Source organism: Gopherus flavomarginatus, chromosome 1 (genome assembly GCF_025201925.1).
Source record: "Gopherus flavomarginatus isolate rGopFla2 chromosome 1, rGopFla2.mat.asm, whole genome shotgun sequence".
Taxonomy (NCBI): domain Eukaryota; kingdom Metazoa; phylum Chordata; order Testudines; family Testudinidae; genus Gopherus; species Gopherus flavomarginatus.
In genome coordinates, this window is record NC_066617.1 from 251,893,542 (window position 1) to 251,910,823 (window position 17,282).

A 17,282-nucleotide genomic window follows, 5' to 3' on the forward strand; every position below is an offset into this window, starting at 1 on the left:
TATTAAAAATGTACACACTTGGACTGAGGTAGAGATGGACATAGGAGATGGGAGTGTTGAGCGTCTCTGGGTTAGGCTAAAAGGGGTAAAAAACACGGGTGATGTCGTGCTGGGAGTCTACTACAGGCCACCTAATCAGGTGGAAGAGGTGGATGAGGCTTTTTTCAAACAACTAACAAAATCATCCAAAGCCCAAGATTTGGTGGTGATGGGGGACTTCAACTATCCAGATATATGTTGGGAAAATAACACCGTGAGGCACAGACTATCCAATAAGTTCCTGGACTGCATTGCAGACAACTTTTTATTTCAGAAAGTTGAAAAAGCTACTGGGGGGAAGCTGTTCTAGACTTGATTTTAACAAATAGGGAAGAACTTGTTGAGAATTTGAAAGCAGAAGGAAGCTTGGGTGAAAGTGATCATGAAATAATAGAGTTTGCAATTCTAAGGAAGGGTAGAAGGGAGTACAGCAAAATAGAGAAAATGGATTTCAGGAAGGCGGATTTTGGTAAGCTCAGAGAGCTGATAGGTAAGGTCCCATGGGAATCAAGACTGAGGGGAAAAACAACTGAGGAGAGTTGGCAGTTTTTCAAAGCGACGCTATTAAGGGCCCAAAAGCAAGCTATTCCAATGGTTAGGAAAGATAGAAAATGTGGCAAAAGACCACCTTGGCTTAACCACGAGATCTTGCGTGACCTACAAAATAAAAAGGCGTCATATAAAAAATGGAAACTAGGTCAGATTACAAAGGATGAATATAGGCAAATAACACAGGAATGCAGAGGCAAGATTAGAAAGGCAAAGGCACAAAATGAGTTCAAACTAGCTATGGGAATAAAGGGAAACAAGAAGACTTTTTATCAATACATTAGAAGCAAGAGGAAGACCAAGGACAGGGTAGGCCCACTGCTCAGTGAGGAGGGGGAAACAGTAATGGGAGACTTGGAAATGGCAGAGATGCTTAATGACTTCTTTGTTTCGGTCTTCACTGAGAAGTCTGAAGGAATGTCTAATATAGTGAATGCTTACGGGAAGAGGGTAGGTTTAGAAGATAAAATAAAAAAAGAGCAAGTAAAAAATCACTTAGAAAAGTTAGATGCCTGCAAGTCACCAGGGCCTGATGAAATGCATCCTAGAATACTCAATAAGTTAATAGACGAGGTATCTGAGCCTCTAGCTATTATCTTTGGGAAATCATGGGAGACGGGGGAGATTCCAGAAGACTGGAAGGGGGCAAATATAGTGCCCATCTATAAAAAGGGAAATAAAAACAACCCAGGAAACTACAGACCAGTTAGTTTAACTTCTGTGCCAGGGAAGATAATGGAGCAGATAATTAAAGAAATCATCTGCAAACACTTGGAAGGTGGTAAGGTGATAGGGAATAGCCAGCATGGATTTGCAAAGAACAAATCGTGTCAAACTAATCTGATAGCATTCTTTGATAGGATAATGAGCCTTGTGGATAAGGGAGAAGCGGTGGATGTGATATACCTAGACTTTAGTAAGGCATTTGATACGGTCTCACATGATATTCTTATAGATAAACTAGGAAAGTACAATTTAGATGGGGCTACTATAAGGTGGGTGCATAACTGGCTAGATAACCATACTCAGAAAGTAGTTACTAATGGCTTCCAATCCTGCTGGAAAGGTATAACAAGTGGGGTTCCGCAGGGGTATGTTTTGGGACCAGCTCTGTTCAATATCTTCATCAACGATTTAGATGTTGGCATAGAAAGTACACTTATTAAGTTTGCGGACGATACCAAACTGGGAGGGATTGCAACTGCTTTGGAGGACAGGGTCAAAATTCAAAACGATCTGGACAAATTGGAGAAATGGTCTTAGGTAAACAGGATGAAGTTCAATAAAGATAAATGCAAAGTGCTCCACTTAGGAAGGAACAATCAGTTTCACACATACAGAATGGTAGGAAACTGTCTAGGAAGGAGTATGGCAGAAAGAGATCTAGGGGTCATAGTGGACCACAAGCTAAATATGAGTCAACAGTGTGATACTGTTGCAAAAAAAGCAAATGTGATTCTGGGATGCATTAACAGGTGTGTTGTAAACCAGACACGAGAAGTCATTCTTCCGCTTTACTCTGCGCTGGTTAGGCCTCAACTGGAGTATTGTGTCCAGTTCTGGGCACCGTATTTCAAGAAAGATGTGGAGAAACTGGAGAGGGTCCAGAGAAGAGCAACGAGAATGATTAAAGGTCTTGAGAACATGACCTATGAAGGAAGGCTGAAGGAATTGGGTTTGTTTAGTTTGGAAAAGAGAAGACTGAGAGGGGACATGATAGCAGTTTTCAGGTATCTAAAAGGGTGTCATCAGGAGGAGGGAGAAAACTTGTTCACCTTAGCCTCCAATGATAGAACAAGAAGCAATGGGCTTAAACTGCAGCAAGGGAGATTTAGGTTGGATATTAGGAAAAAGTTCCTAACTGTCAGGGTAGTTAAACACTGGAATAGATTGCCTAGGGAAGTTGTGGAATCTCCATCTCTGGAGATATTTAAGAGTAGGTTAGATAAATGTCTATTAGGGATGGTCTAGACAGTATTTGGTCCTGCCATGAGGGCAGGGGACTGGACTCGATGACCTCTCAAGGTCCTTTCCAGTCCTAGAGTCTATGAGTCTATGAGTCTACTTAGTTTAACAAACAGAAGATTAAAAGATGATTAGATCACAACCTAGAGCAGGGATCGGCAACCTTTGGCACGCGGCCCACCAGGGTAAGCACCCTAGCGGCCCGGGCCAGTCTGTTTATCTGTCACATCCACAGATTCGGCCGATCGCGGCTCCCACGGGCCACGGTTTGCCGTCCTAGGCCAATGAGGGCTGTAAGAAGCGGCGCGGGCCAAAGGTTGCTGATCCCTGATCAGAAGTACCGATGTGGGAAACACAAATTGGATAATAGAGGGCTCTTCTATCTAGCAGGCAAAGGTATAACAAAATCCAATTACTGGAAGTTGAAGCTACATAAATTCAGACTAGAAATAAGGGGCAAATTTGTAAGTGTGTGTAATTAACCACTGGAACAATTTACCAAGTGTTGTGGTGGGTTCTCCATGACTGGAAATTTCTAAATCAAGATTGGATGTTTTTCTAAAAGATGTACTCTAGTTCAATCACAGCTATTCAACTCGAAGCAGAAATTAATTCAGGGAAGTGTGTGGTGATGTGTTATGCAGATAGTCAGGCTGGATGATCACACTAGTCCCTTATGGCCTTAAAAAAAATCTATGAATAAGGCAGGTAACCATTTTTTCTTCTTTGAGATGGTCTCTGCATATTTCCACTTGTAGAAGTGTAGTTGTTGGTGCAATCCCCAGGAGGATGGGCTAAGGAGTTTTAATTAAACAAGAATTGCAGAATTGCCCTCCTTAAGCAAATATCAGATCTGGACAGCAAGTCAAGAGAATAGTTAAAGACCTCTCAGTGCTTCTCTTCTTCATCTTTCCCTTATGCCTGAAGGCAACTGAGACCAGACCTTGAAATGTCCTTAAAGTAAGGGCCTGCTGGAGGTTTAGGAGTCAATGCCAAAGAGAGATTGGCACTGACTGTTCTGACACAAAGGGGACAAAGGTCTGGGCCTATGTTCATTGCAGCATGGAGCACGAAAAAAGCTCTCACTTACCAAAACTGTCTGTATGGCACAGTGTCATAGCCTTGCTTACTGCAGTTAAGAGGAAGTTCCATCTCAGTTGGAAGTTAGCTGCTAATTTTCTAAACTCTTCTTTATTCTTGCTTGGCTGTAAATAGACAATGACTTGACTCATGATAAGGTCAAATAAAGAATGTACATGTAGTACTGAAGACTTCACAAGCAATTTGTATACAGAAATAAAAACAGTACAAGCAGTCTGAGATCCTCTGAGGGAAGATGCTATAGAAGTTCAAAGTACTATTATTACTTCTAAAAAAATCACAGCAGGAACTAACAAGGAATAATTAATTAACAGGGAGTACAGCTTTCCCTGCTCCTTCGAAGGAGAAAAAAAAAGTACATAAGTCCATTTAAATTTACATGATTATCCCATCTAGCCCAAACTACCAGCACCACTGCAGCTACTGATAATTCTCATCTACCACTGGAGGAAATACTGAAAGGCTGGTGAGGCAAGGGAAGACGTATGCACAGTATTAAGATAGTTACATCCATTTCCATAGGCACAGCTATTTCAGTAGGAAAAGTCACTTTTCTACCAGCTGCTCAGATTTTAGCATCTCCTAAATCATGAAGCATAGTTCTCAGTCTTATCTGCCTTTTCTTATAGCTTTTAGGTTATAAAGGAAGGTAATGTGTCATGGATATGAAGTTAGACCACATACTTGCATTCCCAGCTGCGTGATTATACAAGATGCATGCAAAGATGGAATTTTTGTCTGACAATTGCTTTCTTCTTTTACATAATTTATGTAATCTTGATAATCTAGTCTGAGTATTGGTATGCAATACCACTGCTGCAAACTACTGACAAGCAGGATAACAACTGACTTGACTGTAACATGAAAGACAAACATATGATAAATGGTGTGATTTTGCCAGAAGCTGGGAATGGGTGACAGGGAATGGATCACTTGATGATTACCTGTTTTGTTCATTCCCTCTGGGGGACCTGGCATTGGCCACTGTCGGAAGACAGGATACTGGGCTAGATGGACCTTTGTCTGGCCCGGTAGGGCCATTCTTATGTTCTTATGATTGTTTTTTTCTTTTTTAAATAATGAGTTAATTTTGTACCTGAATGACAAAAGCCTGAAGATTTGAAGACATACAGTTCAGGAAAACCCTAACATCTGTGGCAGTATCCAGCAAGGAAATCAAGTTATTCAAGCCTATAAAATATAAAAGGAATATGCATTGCTTGCAGCATTTGGTTTACACTTCTCTTTAGCAGTAAAGTAAAAAAAAAAATACATTAAACAACTGCTCATAACATATAATTAATATATTTTGGACCAGATTTTGACACCCCCATTAATGCAAGGTGGCACCTAACTCTGAAATTAATTCCATTCTGTTCAAGTTCATGTCCTTTTCCATCACTGTAATACATGACTATTCACTATGAGTAAGGGTGGCAGGTTCTGGCCTCTAAGAGTAGAGGTTATTTCAAATGTGAAAGGAGAATGGAGGGACTGAGCTTGTAAACACTATCAGATTATTAATTTACGTTTTCACTTGATTCAGAAAGCTGTCTTTTTCACCTGCTGATGTGGAGACAATTGCTTTCAAATGATAAAAGGAGTTTCTGAAATTTTGCTGAGAAATTAAAAATTTAGCCATCGTTGCCCAAACTCAGTTCAGATGTGGCAAAAGCAAAATGTTTGAAAATTAACACACTAAGCCAAATGCTATACTATGATCTACACCAAAGTCAATATTATTCTGTAACAAAAGTAAAGTTACTTTGGGTTTATACCAGTACAACTGAGAGTAGAATTTGTCCCTGTGTCTTCTTCCTTCAAGAAGGTTCAAGAACAATCAATAAATCCACTTCTGTAAAAATAAGGTACTCACTAATTCTAGTAGCAATAATACTTTGCATTTACAAAGTGTTTTGGATTTTTAAAGCATTATATAAGCATAATCTAATTAGTTCTCTCAAATACTCTGTGAACTAGGAAAAAGAATCACAGAGAGACGAAATGTCCAAATTCACATAGCAAGTCAGGGGCAGAACCAGGATCAAAACTCAAGATTTTCTTTTCCAGTCATATGTTCAGTCCAGTAGACCAAGTTGCCCATCTCTCACTAAGGGTACGTCCACACTACCCGCCGGATTGGTGGGTAGTGATCGATTTATCGGGGATCGATTTATTGTGTCTCGCTGAGATGCGATAAATCGATCCCCGAACGCTCTGCCATCGACTCTGGAACTCCACCAGAGCGAGAGACAGAAGCAGAGTTGATGGGGAAGCCGCGGCTGTCGATCCCACGCCGTGAGGATGGGAGATAAGACGGTTTAAGATACGTCGACTTCAGCTACGCTATTGTCGTAGCCGAAGTTGTGTATCTTAGATCGATTCTCTCCCCCCGCCCCCCAGTGTAGACCAGGCCTAATTTAAATGGCAGCCATTACTCTAAGAATTAAACTTGTCGTTAGTCCTATCATTATTCATTATAATGGCAAATGTATTATGTCATTGCTCCATAGAAACGTTGCATTTTGTTGTTTATAAATGACAATGTATAAAGACATAGATTGCAAGGTCAATAACCTTTGTCCTGTTCATTGTACAATATTCAAATCTGTCCATTTGAATATAATGTAGTGTGATTTGGTTAATAACACAGGATCATGCAAAATGTATTTCTCCATTCTTTTTTATTAAAGACAACAATAAAACATAGATATACTCATTTGTCAACATTTTACTCAAAGTACGTTGTTATAATGACATAAAAATGCTGCTGCTGCTACAGAAACTGTAAGACAGAACCATAACTGAAAGCTTATCATTCTTATCCTTTAATGCGTAGGGGATAATGTTATATGCACCAATCTCAATTGTACTGGACCTGTTCCAATAATGAGTGTTATAGCAAGACTACGCTTCCAGTTAGGACAGATCATGAATAAACAAACATGGGGAAATGCTAAAGCTTAAATAACATGTGAGCCAAGTGCTTCAATGAATAGAAAAGATATAAAAATATTACATTTGAGTTCCATGTCACTTTCCATTTCATCCATAGTTCTAAACTTATTTTGCAAGGGGTTTCCAGGAATGTCCACAATTCCCTGGTTGATGATGGCATTCAAGTCTGATTTTAAAATAGTAACTCTACTGCTGTTGTTCAAGACTATTCTCATTGTCTAAAAATAAAGAAAAAAAAGGAAGTCCCTTTAATTTGTTAAACCCTTCTCTGTCAAAAAGTACCCCTTGTTCAGAGTTAACTTAGAACACGGAGTTTAATGACATTACACAAACAGTCTAGTCTCCAAAACACTAGTTAGGCACATTTCAAATTTTCCTCACAGAATGTTCAGCAACTGATGATCTACTTCGCAACTATATTCTGTATTCTTGAGCAAGTGGAGCAGACAATATTGACCAATATAAAATAAACTGGCCTGGTGAATTTTCAGTATGTGAGCCTGTTGCTCTTATATCAAAGAATATTGTAGTCTTATAAAGACTGAAGAATGAAAAGGTGTATCAGGACTAACTTTTCCTCAATGGCAACGGACATTGATGTGTGTGTCTCAATTAAATTCACAGGCAGTTTTTCACATCCTGCTCAGAAAATATAACAGCAGCCCTATCTTTGAGATCTGAAATGTAAAATTGACAGTGACAAAACAAGCCCAGTAAATCTAAATAAACACATTTTGAATTAATGGGAGTTGTAGGCACCCTGAGTCTTGCACTCGTTCTCTAAGGTGCATAAGAAATAGTGATTAGGGATGTGTGGGCCTGACCTTTTCAAGGTATTCAGTACCCTTAAGGCATGCTGCAGTCAGTAGGAATTGAGAATGCTTGTCCCCTCACGGGACAGGCCTGGTGTGTGTGCAAAGGGGCAATTTGGTTTTTAAAAATGTTTGATCTATTTTTAGTTTTTTAAATTGTGTCTTTTTTATTTTGCTGCTGATACGGTTTTCAATAAATTAAATGAAAGGCCAGACTTAGGTAGAGGAAGCTCTGACTCCCCTTGCACTGGAGGGGTGGGAGCAGGGTGAAGAGGTGGGTAGTAATTACCACTGGTATTTTGGCTCACCTTTGTTAGTCTGCATATTGGAGACGCCACCCATTTCCCTCCTCCTCCCTGCCCACTCCATGCCTATCTGCTTGGGGTAGAGTAAGCAAATGGGCAGTACTCTTTATCCCTCCAAATCTAGACCCAATGTAAAGGTAGCTCATGCAAAGGAGGGGAGAGAAGTGCAGCCCACCTTGCAGTCTAGCCATAAATAAATATAATTTGTTATAAAATATACAACACACTAGTTATGAGGTTAAAAAGCCAGCTCTTTGATGAAGTTTTTCTTGTCATTTTATTTAGGAAGAATAATACTGTGGGGCCAACAAGGAGTGGGAGACACACACTGTCATTGATCTTATACAGGGGTCGGCAACCTCTGACACACAGCTCACCAGGGTAAGCACCCTGGTGGGCTGGGCCAGTTTGTTTACCTGCCATGTCCTAGGCCATTGGGGGTGTCGGGAAGCCACGGCCAGCACATCCCTCTCCCGTGCTGCTTTCTGCCACCCCCATTGGCCTGTGACGGCGAATCGCGGCCAGTGGGAGCCGCGATTGGCTGAACCTGCCGATGCAGCAGGTAAACAAACTGGCCTGTCCTGCCAGGGTGCTTACCCTGGCGAGCCGCGTGCCAAAGGTTGCTGACCTCTGATCTTATATTTCCAGTTTTAGACCAAGATCATCCCTCCCGTGACAAAACCCATCGAAGGTGACCCTGAGGAGGAAAGATGAGTGAAAGCAAGCTTGCAGAGATCCTTGCTGATTGTCCTATTGGGGATGGAGTGGTGAGGATGGCCTACCCCAGTGGAAAAGGGCACAGGCATGTCTCCACACCTAACTGATCCCCAGGGATCCATGCAAAGGCCTTGTGTCTCTGAAACGGTTTGAACTCTATCTTGAACTCCTCCTCCTCAGCTCCCTGCAAGTGTGGCTTCATTACAGCTGTGGTACCAGAAATTGCCCCAGGCATGATGGCTTCAGCACCCTGAAATGGCGGGAGGGGGAGTACTAAATGCAACCTATTATGTAACAACTTCAGGCTGTATCATCTCCTGGGATTTGAGGGAGGACAATGTGCAGCCACCATCCTGTACAAGTTTGGCTAGTCTCCACTGACTCCCCCAGCATGGATCCTGACTTTATTTGAGAGGCTTCTGCAGGATCCAGAGTGGTAAACAGTGCAAAAGAGAGTGCTCTCCATGTGTGGACCTAGGAGGCATGATTTGTCCCCCAATCATGGCTTGTAGCAATGCACAAACATAAGAAATGTTTTGTTATTTTATTATAAAAAGAGTGTGTAAAATACATAACGAAAAATTAGGTCAGGCTTATTACGTGGGAGGTGTTCAAGCCTTGTGCTTTATGGGTTCTGGTTTTAAAAAGTACATAAAACATACCTTTGCCATATTAGAAAGATACGTCTTTCTTCTTAGTCTTTTTACAAACACAGTAACTTCTGTTAAGGAGGAAGAGGCAGGTGTTTTTTATCATTGGCATTTTAAATTCTAAAGCACATTTATGAAGACAGATTTTATTATAATATAGAAAATGGGCCCCTGAGGGAGCAATGTGAAAGGCTGAGGGCTTAATCCTGGAAGGTATTTGGTGCCTTGACTTCAAAGACAGTTGAGGTAGTCAGCATCTTGTAGGATTCAGCCCTATCATTCTAAAGCTTGCAGTTAGCAGACAATCGGGTCTGTCCCTATAAAACTGGGACATTTGGTCACCCTACTAGGAGCTGTGAGGGAACGGAGCATGCTCAGTGAGAGATTTTAGCTGATAATCTCTCGTAAATCTAGTAAGCATGTGCAAACTGAAATTTTTCAAAGATCATAACTTGGCCAAATTTGGGCTGATTTTCACAGGGACAGCATAAGGCACATCCCTGACACAAAGCCTCCTCTTCCTTCTTGGTCAAATTTCAAGGCATGCTGAGGGTGCTAGAGTATTTCAGAGATCTACCTCTACTCCAGACATGTCTCCTTCTGTCCAAATTAAAATCTCAGCCTGTCTCTCAGACATCATCTTGTGGATGTCTAGCCATCAGCCATCAAGCTCAACATGGCAAAAAAGAGCTCCTAATCCTCCACCCAAACCCTTTCCACTATCTCCTTTCTCAATCACTGGCAACATGACCATCTTCTCTGCCACTCAGTCCAGTAACTTGGGTGTTATCTTCAACTCAGACCTCTTCCTAGGTCCTCACATCCAGGCTATGCCTAAGTCTTGCAGATTCTTTCTGCATAATACCTCTAAGATACAGCCTTTCGAAACCATCCACACAGCTAAAACTCATGTCCAAGCTCTCATCATCTTGCATCTCAATTACTGCAACATCATCTTCCCTTGCCCTTGCTATTCATTCAGAAGCTGCTGCAAAGATTATTCTCCTAGACTTTGACTATGTCACCCCTCTCTTTGCATCCCTTCACTGGCTCCCTCTCCACTATCGTATCAAACATACACCATTTCTCTTCACTTTCAAGGCCCTTCATGACCTATCTCCACCCTACCTAACATCTCTCATTCAGTAATGAAAAGTTGACTCCCACTCTGATCAGCCCATGATGTCAGCCATCCTCACCCACTTCTTAAAATTTTCTAACAAACACCGTATATGCTTTCTGCCATGCTGCCCCTCATGCTTGGGAGAAGTTCCCTATAAACATCCACAAAGCAACCTCATTATCCACGTTCAAAATCCTCCTTAAAACTGTACTTTGCTGTGAGGCCTACAAAAAATTGACAACAGTTAGGCTGCCAGTGTGCTGAGACCACTGCCTATCATGCTGGTTGTTTCCTTGTACTGCCCCATCTGTCTGTCTGTATCCATCTGTTGTCTTTGGTCTTAGATTGCAAGCTCTTTGGGGCAGATATTGTCTTTTTGTTCCGTGTTTGTACAGCATGTAGCACAATGGGGCTCTGGTACATGTCTGGGCTCCCAGGTGCTATGATGTTGAGGATGACAATGACTGATAATAATTAATAATAAAGAAAGAAAATGCTTCAGATTTTTTAACATGGACAAAACAACATATTTTCTCCTAACCTTGTTCTCATAAATGACTGAACTGTTCCCCATGAAATTTTCCAAGAAAATTCAGTTGCAGGCAGTCACCTAGCATGGAAAATTTCAACCCAAATTTTTAAAGTTTAGCAAAGTTATAAGAAACTGAAACAGGGTTTCATAATGGGAAGTGTTGGGCAACCTTAATAATAGATGATGCTACCAACTCTGCATATAATTTCATAAGTGAATAGGAATTTTGAAGTTTGTTACAGCTTACAAAATGGTATTACTATTTATCTGTTGTTTGTAAAGTTGCACTCAGTAATTTAGTTTGTTTACCAAAATGCTGGTGATGTACTATAGCTTTAAGATAGACCTTGCTGTCAGTTTCAGATATTTCTAACTATGATCTACTGTCTCTGCACATTATTCATAATCATCGACAATGCCAAAGAGACCATGCCAAGGCACAGGTTTTACAAAAAGTTTTATAAATACTCTTACTTAGCATGGTTTAGCATTGACTGGACATAATTTGGTTAAAACTGTTTTTACAAATTGTTTGAGACTACTTATTTTTGGTTGTAACCAAATTAATCCCAGTCCTCACAGGTATAAAAATCATACCACCTGAAAGTTTTTTAAATCATATTTTAAAAATGGTTTAGTAACAGTCTTCTTTGCATTGTAGGTGGAACTTAAAAATAAATTTGTTATAAAGTTTTGAACAATTTCTATCCATCCATCTATCCATCCACTTATAATTTCTCTATTACTGATGCCTACCTTTGATTTTGGACATTCGTAGTAAGAGTGGAAAATCTTCCAAAACAGTAAGCAGCCAGAGCTTAACATTTTTACTGAACAATCTGACTGACTTCAAATATTGTATAGTGACATCTTCCAGGAAGTCATCAAGCAGAATGCTCTCCATTTCCTGAAACAGAGGTTCATAGGGAAACTACATTATTTTTGGCTTGCTACAGATGCTTCTAGAATCATAAGACAAAATTATATTTATGGCCTAAATCTGCATAATTCTAGGAGCCTGTTCCTACTTCCACTAAAGTCAATGGCAAAACTCCCATTGATTTTAATGGCAGTAGGAACAGATCCTAATTATAGAAGCCTAAATATCATTTCTTTATTTAGTTATCAAACATTATTATAATGGCCAGTTTCAGGTAAAAGGTAAATTCTTATGAATGAAGAACTATATGTTTCAATATGGAAGTTTCACTAAAAGTATATACTGCTGTCAAAGGAACAACATAGGTTTGGTGTTTTTTTAAAATGGCACCAATCCAATATTCATTCTTCATCAGTCACATGCAACCTCATGTTAAAATAACCCAAGGTCATAAAAGCAAATTCCACTGATGTAGGCTGGATCTTTTAAAGGAGCCTATGGAAATTCAGTGAGAGCTGGGTGTCAAACTCCAATGGGCTCATCCAAAAACCTCAGCCATACAGTTTCAACATAGAGTACAAAGAACAGACTTAAGATTCAGGTGGTATTTCTGGGTACAGATGCATAACAAACAACTGTGAATCTGTCTCAAATAGAATTACTGAAAAGATGTGAACAGATAGCAAAATAATTGCAATAAACAAATCTGTGTCTACAGTACCTTGAATAGCTGTCTATCGTAGCATTTAAACAGTTGGCATATATCTGGCAGTGACATAAACATTATTGTTTCAGGTTGCAAGGACTTCCAGAATGACGTGATAAGGTTTTCCACCTATTGCACAAATTCCTTGGTTAATTTTCATTACATTTGCACTTGTGGAATGCTAAACTGGAATGCAAACAACACAGCACTCCCCAGTGCAGCAGAGAGAGGAGCTCTGATGGAGCTGATAGTGTAGAACTGATAAATGAAATTGTTTTCAATTGTTCACTTTATTAATGTAACTTCTGTTCACCATTCACTACACTTGCCTACACTGTAACTTCTGTTCCATATTGTAATTCAAACCCCATTTTAAAACACTCCATTTTGTAAAAGCTTCCTCCAACCTTCATTTTTGCAAACCCTGCTGTAATCTTATTAGTTTAGTTTAGATGTGTGAATGAGGTATGTATGAATGATGGAATCAACCTCCAGCCCCAGCCTGTCCTGATGAGATAAAGTTCAAATACCAACGGCTGAAGACCTAGACAACAGCACTAAACAAAGTAAGAAGCATCCACCCTAAAAAGAAAAGGACAACAGAACAACAGAAGGAAGATCAAAGCCAGGTCCAAGGCTGAAAGTCACGCCTGCAATTGATGGGTGATCAATCTAAACCCAGAGGCAGCATGACACAGCAAGACCTATAGACTTTGAATCCAAACGAAAAGCCTATAAAAAAGAAGGGTGAGATGAGAGACTCTGGGTAACATTCTGCTGCCAACATGGAAGAACATCGGTGCCTGCCCAACAGAGATCCAGCTCAGCCTTGTGCCCAGCTTTCCTGGCCAGTTAGCTGCCACAAGCTATGAACCCAAGCTTCAAAATCAAGCCATGAACTTAAGCTATCTTCAGGACTGGTAACTATGCAGCAGCTGCAGAACACCTGATGAATGTGGGTGTGTGTGTGTGAATGTGTGTATGTGTGTGTGTATAGGTATTAGGTATAATGTGAATGTGTGTGTGTGTGTGTGTATAGGTAATAGGTATAATGTGTGTGTATAAGAATTAAGATATTAGTTATTAGTCATAAATTGTTATCATAATAAATGTGGCATCTTTGCCTTGTCCCCTTTAATAAGATCCTGCTGGTTTTTACTGGTCTAATATAATTGGTACAACAATAGTGGTTCCTTTGTTCTCTTCCTGGCTCCATCCTAGCCCTAGTTCAGGCCCAGGTTAGAGCAGCCTGGGGGAGCCAGTTAAACCTTAAAAGGAAGAATCAAAATTGAAGAAAAAAGAAGAAAAGAAGCAGTAGTGTAAATACGGCTCCAGATATGAGGATAACTGGCTGAATATGAACTAAGCCTTTCTCAAGAACAGTTCTGTAAATCACCCCCACAACCAACCCATGTTTAAACACAAATCAGCCAAAAACTAAGGCAAAGTTTGGTAGATAGAAATCTTGTTCTCCTTATAGTGTTCTGAGATCCACCAAGCATTTTTTCCTCTTTCAGAAATCAGCATCTGTCCTTTGCAAAGTATTTAAATTCAAACTCATTTGAAATTCAATGGGAGTTAGGCACCTAAATAGTTTGGCCTTTGGAACATGTAAGTATATTATGTTAATAAAGTATTCCAGAATGATTTAACTGAGTGCTCATTTTGCATATAAATAATCATCACCTGACATAAAGAAAGTGAACTACATGGAAATAATTTTGTTATTGCAATCAGTTTTTGCCATCTAAATAAATCACCAATACTCATATTTACAGATATGTTGTTAAAACAATGGCATACCCTGTCAAGCTCTTTGTTCCTCAAGCTCTGTAAAACATCTTGACAGTAGTTACAATACTCATCAGCTAGCAATGCAACCTAGAGAATGCAAACAGAAAAGAGTCTGCAAAATAATCACACAGGCCAAGAGCTAATTTTCTTGATTACTGAATGGCTAAACTTACTATTTTATATGAGTGTGTCTTTCCTAACTCTTGCTCCCAAGAAGAAAATCTCTTGAATTCAGGCAAAGGGGATCCAAATTTGTCCTTCTCTGTCTGCAAACTGATACTAGACTGGAAACAATTTAAAGGCTTGCTTTTTTAAACAATCACTTTGTTAGATTTTTAAATTTAAACAATAAAATGTTAATAAAAGAACACACGTATCTTACTAACATTTCACATTATATTAAAGGCACTCAGGCCCAGATTTATGTTGTGATGCTGAGCACGGTATTTAGGCATTGCTGTGCTCAGCATCACAACACCTAACTGATTTAGGAGCCTGAATACCTTCATCAGTCAAAAGGATTTAGATTCCCCAGTGACTAAATTCCTTCTGAAAATAAGACTTGGGCTCCTAAACCAGTTAGGTATTGTGACACTGAGCAAAGTAACATCTACATACTTTTAAAAATCTGGGCCTTAGTGTATTTACATGTTATATAAACAGTATTGTCAAAGCAACTCATTTATTTCTCCATGGGAATTCTTGTCCCAATACCTATTGTGACAGATGTGAAACCTTAGAAGTGCATGGAACTCAGGAACCTCTTAGTGCCAACCAGCAAGAAGGTGCAGAGGAATTACAGAGATCACTGAGACCTGACACATTCATTCTAGCTCACAAAAGTGTGTCATGTAAGGTCTCAGATAAAAGCCAGTGTCACACTGGTCATCAATAATTTTGTGAATTGTATATGTATATGTAAGGAGCTGAAAATATGTTCTTAAAGTCTACATAAAAATAGTGGTCACCAGCAAAGGTGAAAAAACAGGTTTTCTGTCAGACAAGAGATGTATACCCATGCATCTGTTTACATGTAAATAGAATATCGTCTCATTCACAATGGGTCTCTGTCATAAACAGATGGTTAAGGGTTAATGTCTCTTTTACCTGTAAAGGGTTAAGAAGCTCAGTAAACCTGGCTGACACCTGACCAGAGGACCAATAGGGGGACAAGATACTTTCAAATCTTGGTGGAGGGAAGTCTTTGTTTGTGCTTTTTGTTTGGTTCGTTGTTCGCTCTCGGGACTGAGGGGGGCAGGACATCCTTCCAGGCTTTCCCTATCTTTCTGAATCAGTCTTTCAGGTTTCAAAATTGTAATAGCCAGGCAAAACGGATTAGTCTTATGTTTGTTTTTCTTAACTTGTAAATGTGTCTTTTTGCTGGAAGGATTTTTACCTCTGTTTGCTGTAACTTTGAATCTAAGGCTGGGGGGGCGTCCCTCTGGTCTATATGAATCTGAGTACCCTGTAAAGCATTTTCCATCCTGATTTTACAGAGATAACTTTTACTTTTTTTCTTTAATTAAAAGCTTTCTTTTTAAGAACCTGATTGATTTTTCCTTGTTTTAAGATCCAAGGAGTTTGGATTGGTGTGAAGCCTCTCAAGGCAACCCAGGGAGGGAAAAGTCTGAGGGGAAAAGAAGAGGGATGGTTAATTCCTATTTGTTTTAAGATCCAAGGAGTTTGGGTCTGGGTTCCCCAGGGAAGGTTTTGGGGGAACAGAAAGTGTGCCAGACACTAAATTCTGGCTGGTGGCAGCGTACCAGATTTAAGCTAGTAATTAAGCTTAAAAGTGTTCATGCAGGTCCCCACTTTTTGTACCCTAAAGTTCAAAGTGGGGGAAAAAACCTTGACAGTCTCCCATCACCAGTCTGAACTAAATGCAAATGAAGGATTATGGGGAGTTCAGAAAGAAACTGATAGGAAGAGAAAAACAGCAGTGGGGAGAGAACCTTATCTGGTGGTACAGATCACAGGTTTTCTGGAGTATATATGGGGAGTGTGATGGGGTACACAAGTCTTGCACTGGACAAGGGGTTAAGGAGCTGCTCTGGGATCAGCCAGCCCTACCCTGCCAGACCTGCAAGAGATTCACAGACTGGACGAGGAATTAGGGCTGCCCAGAGGATTCAGGGGGCCTGGGGTCTTCGGCGGTGGGGGGCCCCCTCTTTGGTGGTATTTCGGCGGCAGCGAGTCCTTCCGCTCCAGGACCTGCCGCTGAAGTGCCCCGAACACCCCGCTGCTGAATTGCCACGGAAGACACAGAGCTGAAGTTCCGGGGGCCCGGGCCCCGCGAGAGTTTTCTGGGGCCCCTGCGGGGCCTGGGGCAAATTGCCCCACTTGCCCCCCCCTCTGGGCAGCCCTGCGAGGAATTAAAAGGGAGCAGAACAGCTCACTTGGAGGCAGGCCAGGGAAGAAAAAGGACCTTCATCACCTTGCAGCTTCTGAAGAAAGGACTGAGGGAAGGCAGGATGTCTCCCATCCACAGCTGCCTGAAGGTCCCTCCCTGAGGCAAGAGAGGACCGGCTTCTGATAGACCCTGAGAGGGAGGCATTTCTCCCTCTCACCTATTACTAATCCCATTGATTTGTGTTGATTCCCTGTATTTGGCCTGAAGAGGTGAGACTTGGAACTGACCTGGCCAGAGGCCAAGGCATGAGAAGAGAGGAAGAGAGTTACCATGCCACGCCTGGCAGCGAAGAGGTGCCAGCTGGTGAGCTGACCCCCTTTATGCTTTCTTGTAGAGATGCCAAACTTTGGACAATAGTGGGGTGGCAGGGAATGGTCCAGGGAGGGCAGCCTTAAAGCGCTCATGAGTGTCAGACCCTTTTACTGCCGTCAGAGGCCCTGCGCTGGAGTCTGGTGGAGTGGCAGGGCCTGGGCTCCCCTAACAAAACCTTCTTTGCAGATCAAGGGGCCTAAGTCTCTGACTACTAGGCAACGCTCCCCACGACTGAAGATCATTACAGGAGGACACCCTTCACTGAGGAAATAAAAGGACAATGATTTTGCTTTATGATAAAGGAGTCTCAGCTAGGCTTGGTTGAAAACATTGGGGAGAACTTTGGGTGAGATAAGCTTCTTTAGACAAGAGTAACCTGTTAAGGTTTAATTTCCAGAAAGTTTATGATTTTGTTTGATACGTAACCAT

The 17,282-nt window shown here is 40.9% G+C and overlaps 1 protein-coding gene across 1 annotated transcript in view; it reads right to left on the minus strand.

Annotated features, from left to right (window-relative positions):
* The window catches only part of RFX8 (regulatory factor X8), a 56,706-nt gene that overhangs the window by 6,643 nt on the left and 32,781 nt on the right, over positions 1 to 17,282 (minus strand). Inside the window, exons 6-13 of the mRNA XM_050922192.1 lie at positions 14,305 to 14,415; positions 14,141 to 14,218; positions 12,353 to 12,466; positions 11,508 to 11,658; positions 9,109 to 9,167; positions 6,674 to 6,830; positions 4,751 to 4,845; positions 3,644 to 3,758 (exon numbers count right to left, since the gene is read on the minus strand). Coding sequence (XP_050778149.1) covers positions 3,644 to 3,758; positions 4,751 to 4,845; positions 6,674 to 6,830; positions 9,109 to 9,167; positions 11,508 to 11,658; positions 12,353 to 12,466; positions 14,141 to 14,218; positions 14,305 to 14,415 — 880 coding nt within the window. The remainder of the gene's footprint in view (positions 1 to 3,643; positions 3,759 to 4,750; positions 4,846 to 6,673; positions 6,831 to 9,108; positions 9,168 to 11,507; positions 11,659 to 12,352; positions 12,467 to 14,140; positions 14,219 to 14,304; positions 14,416 to 17,282) is intronic.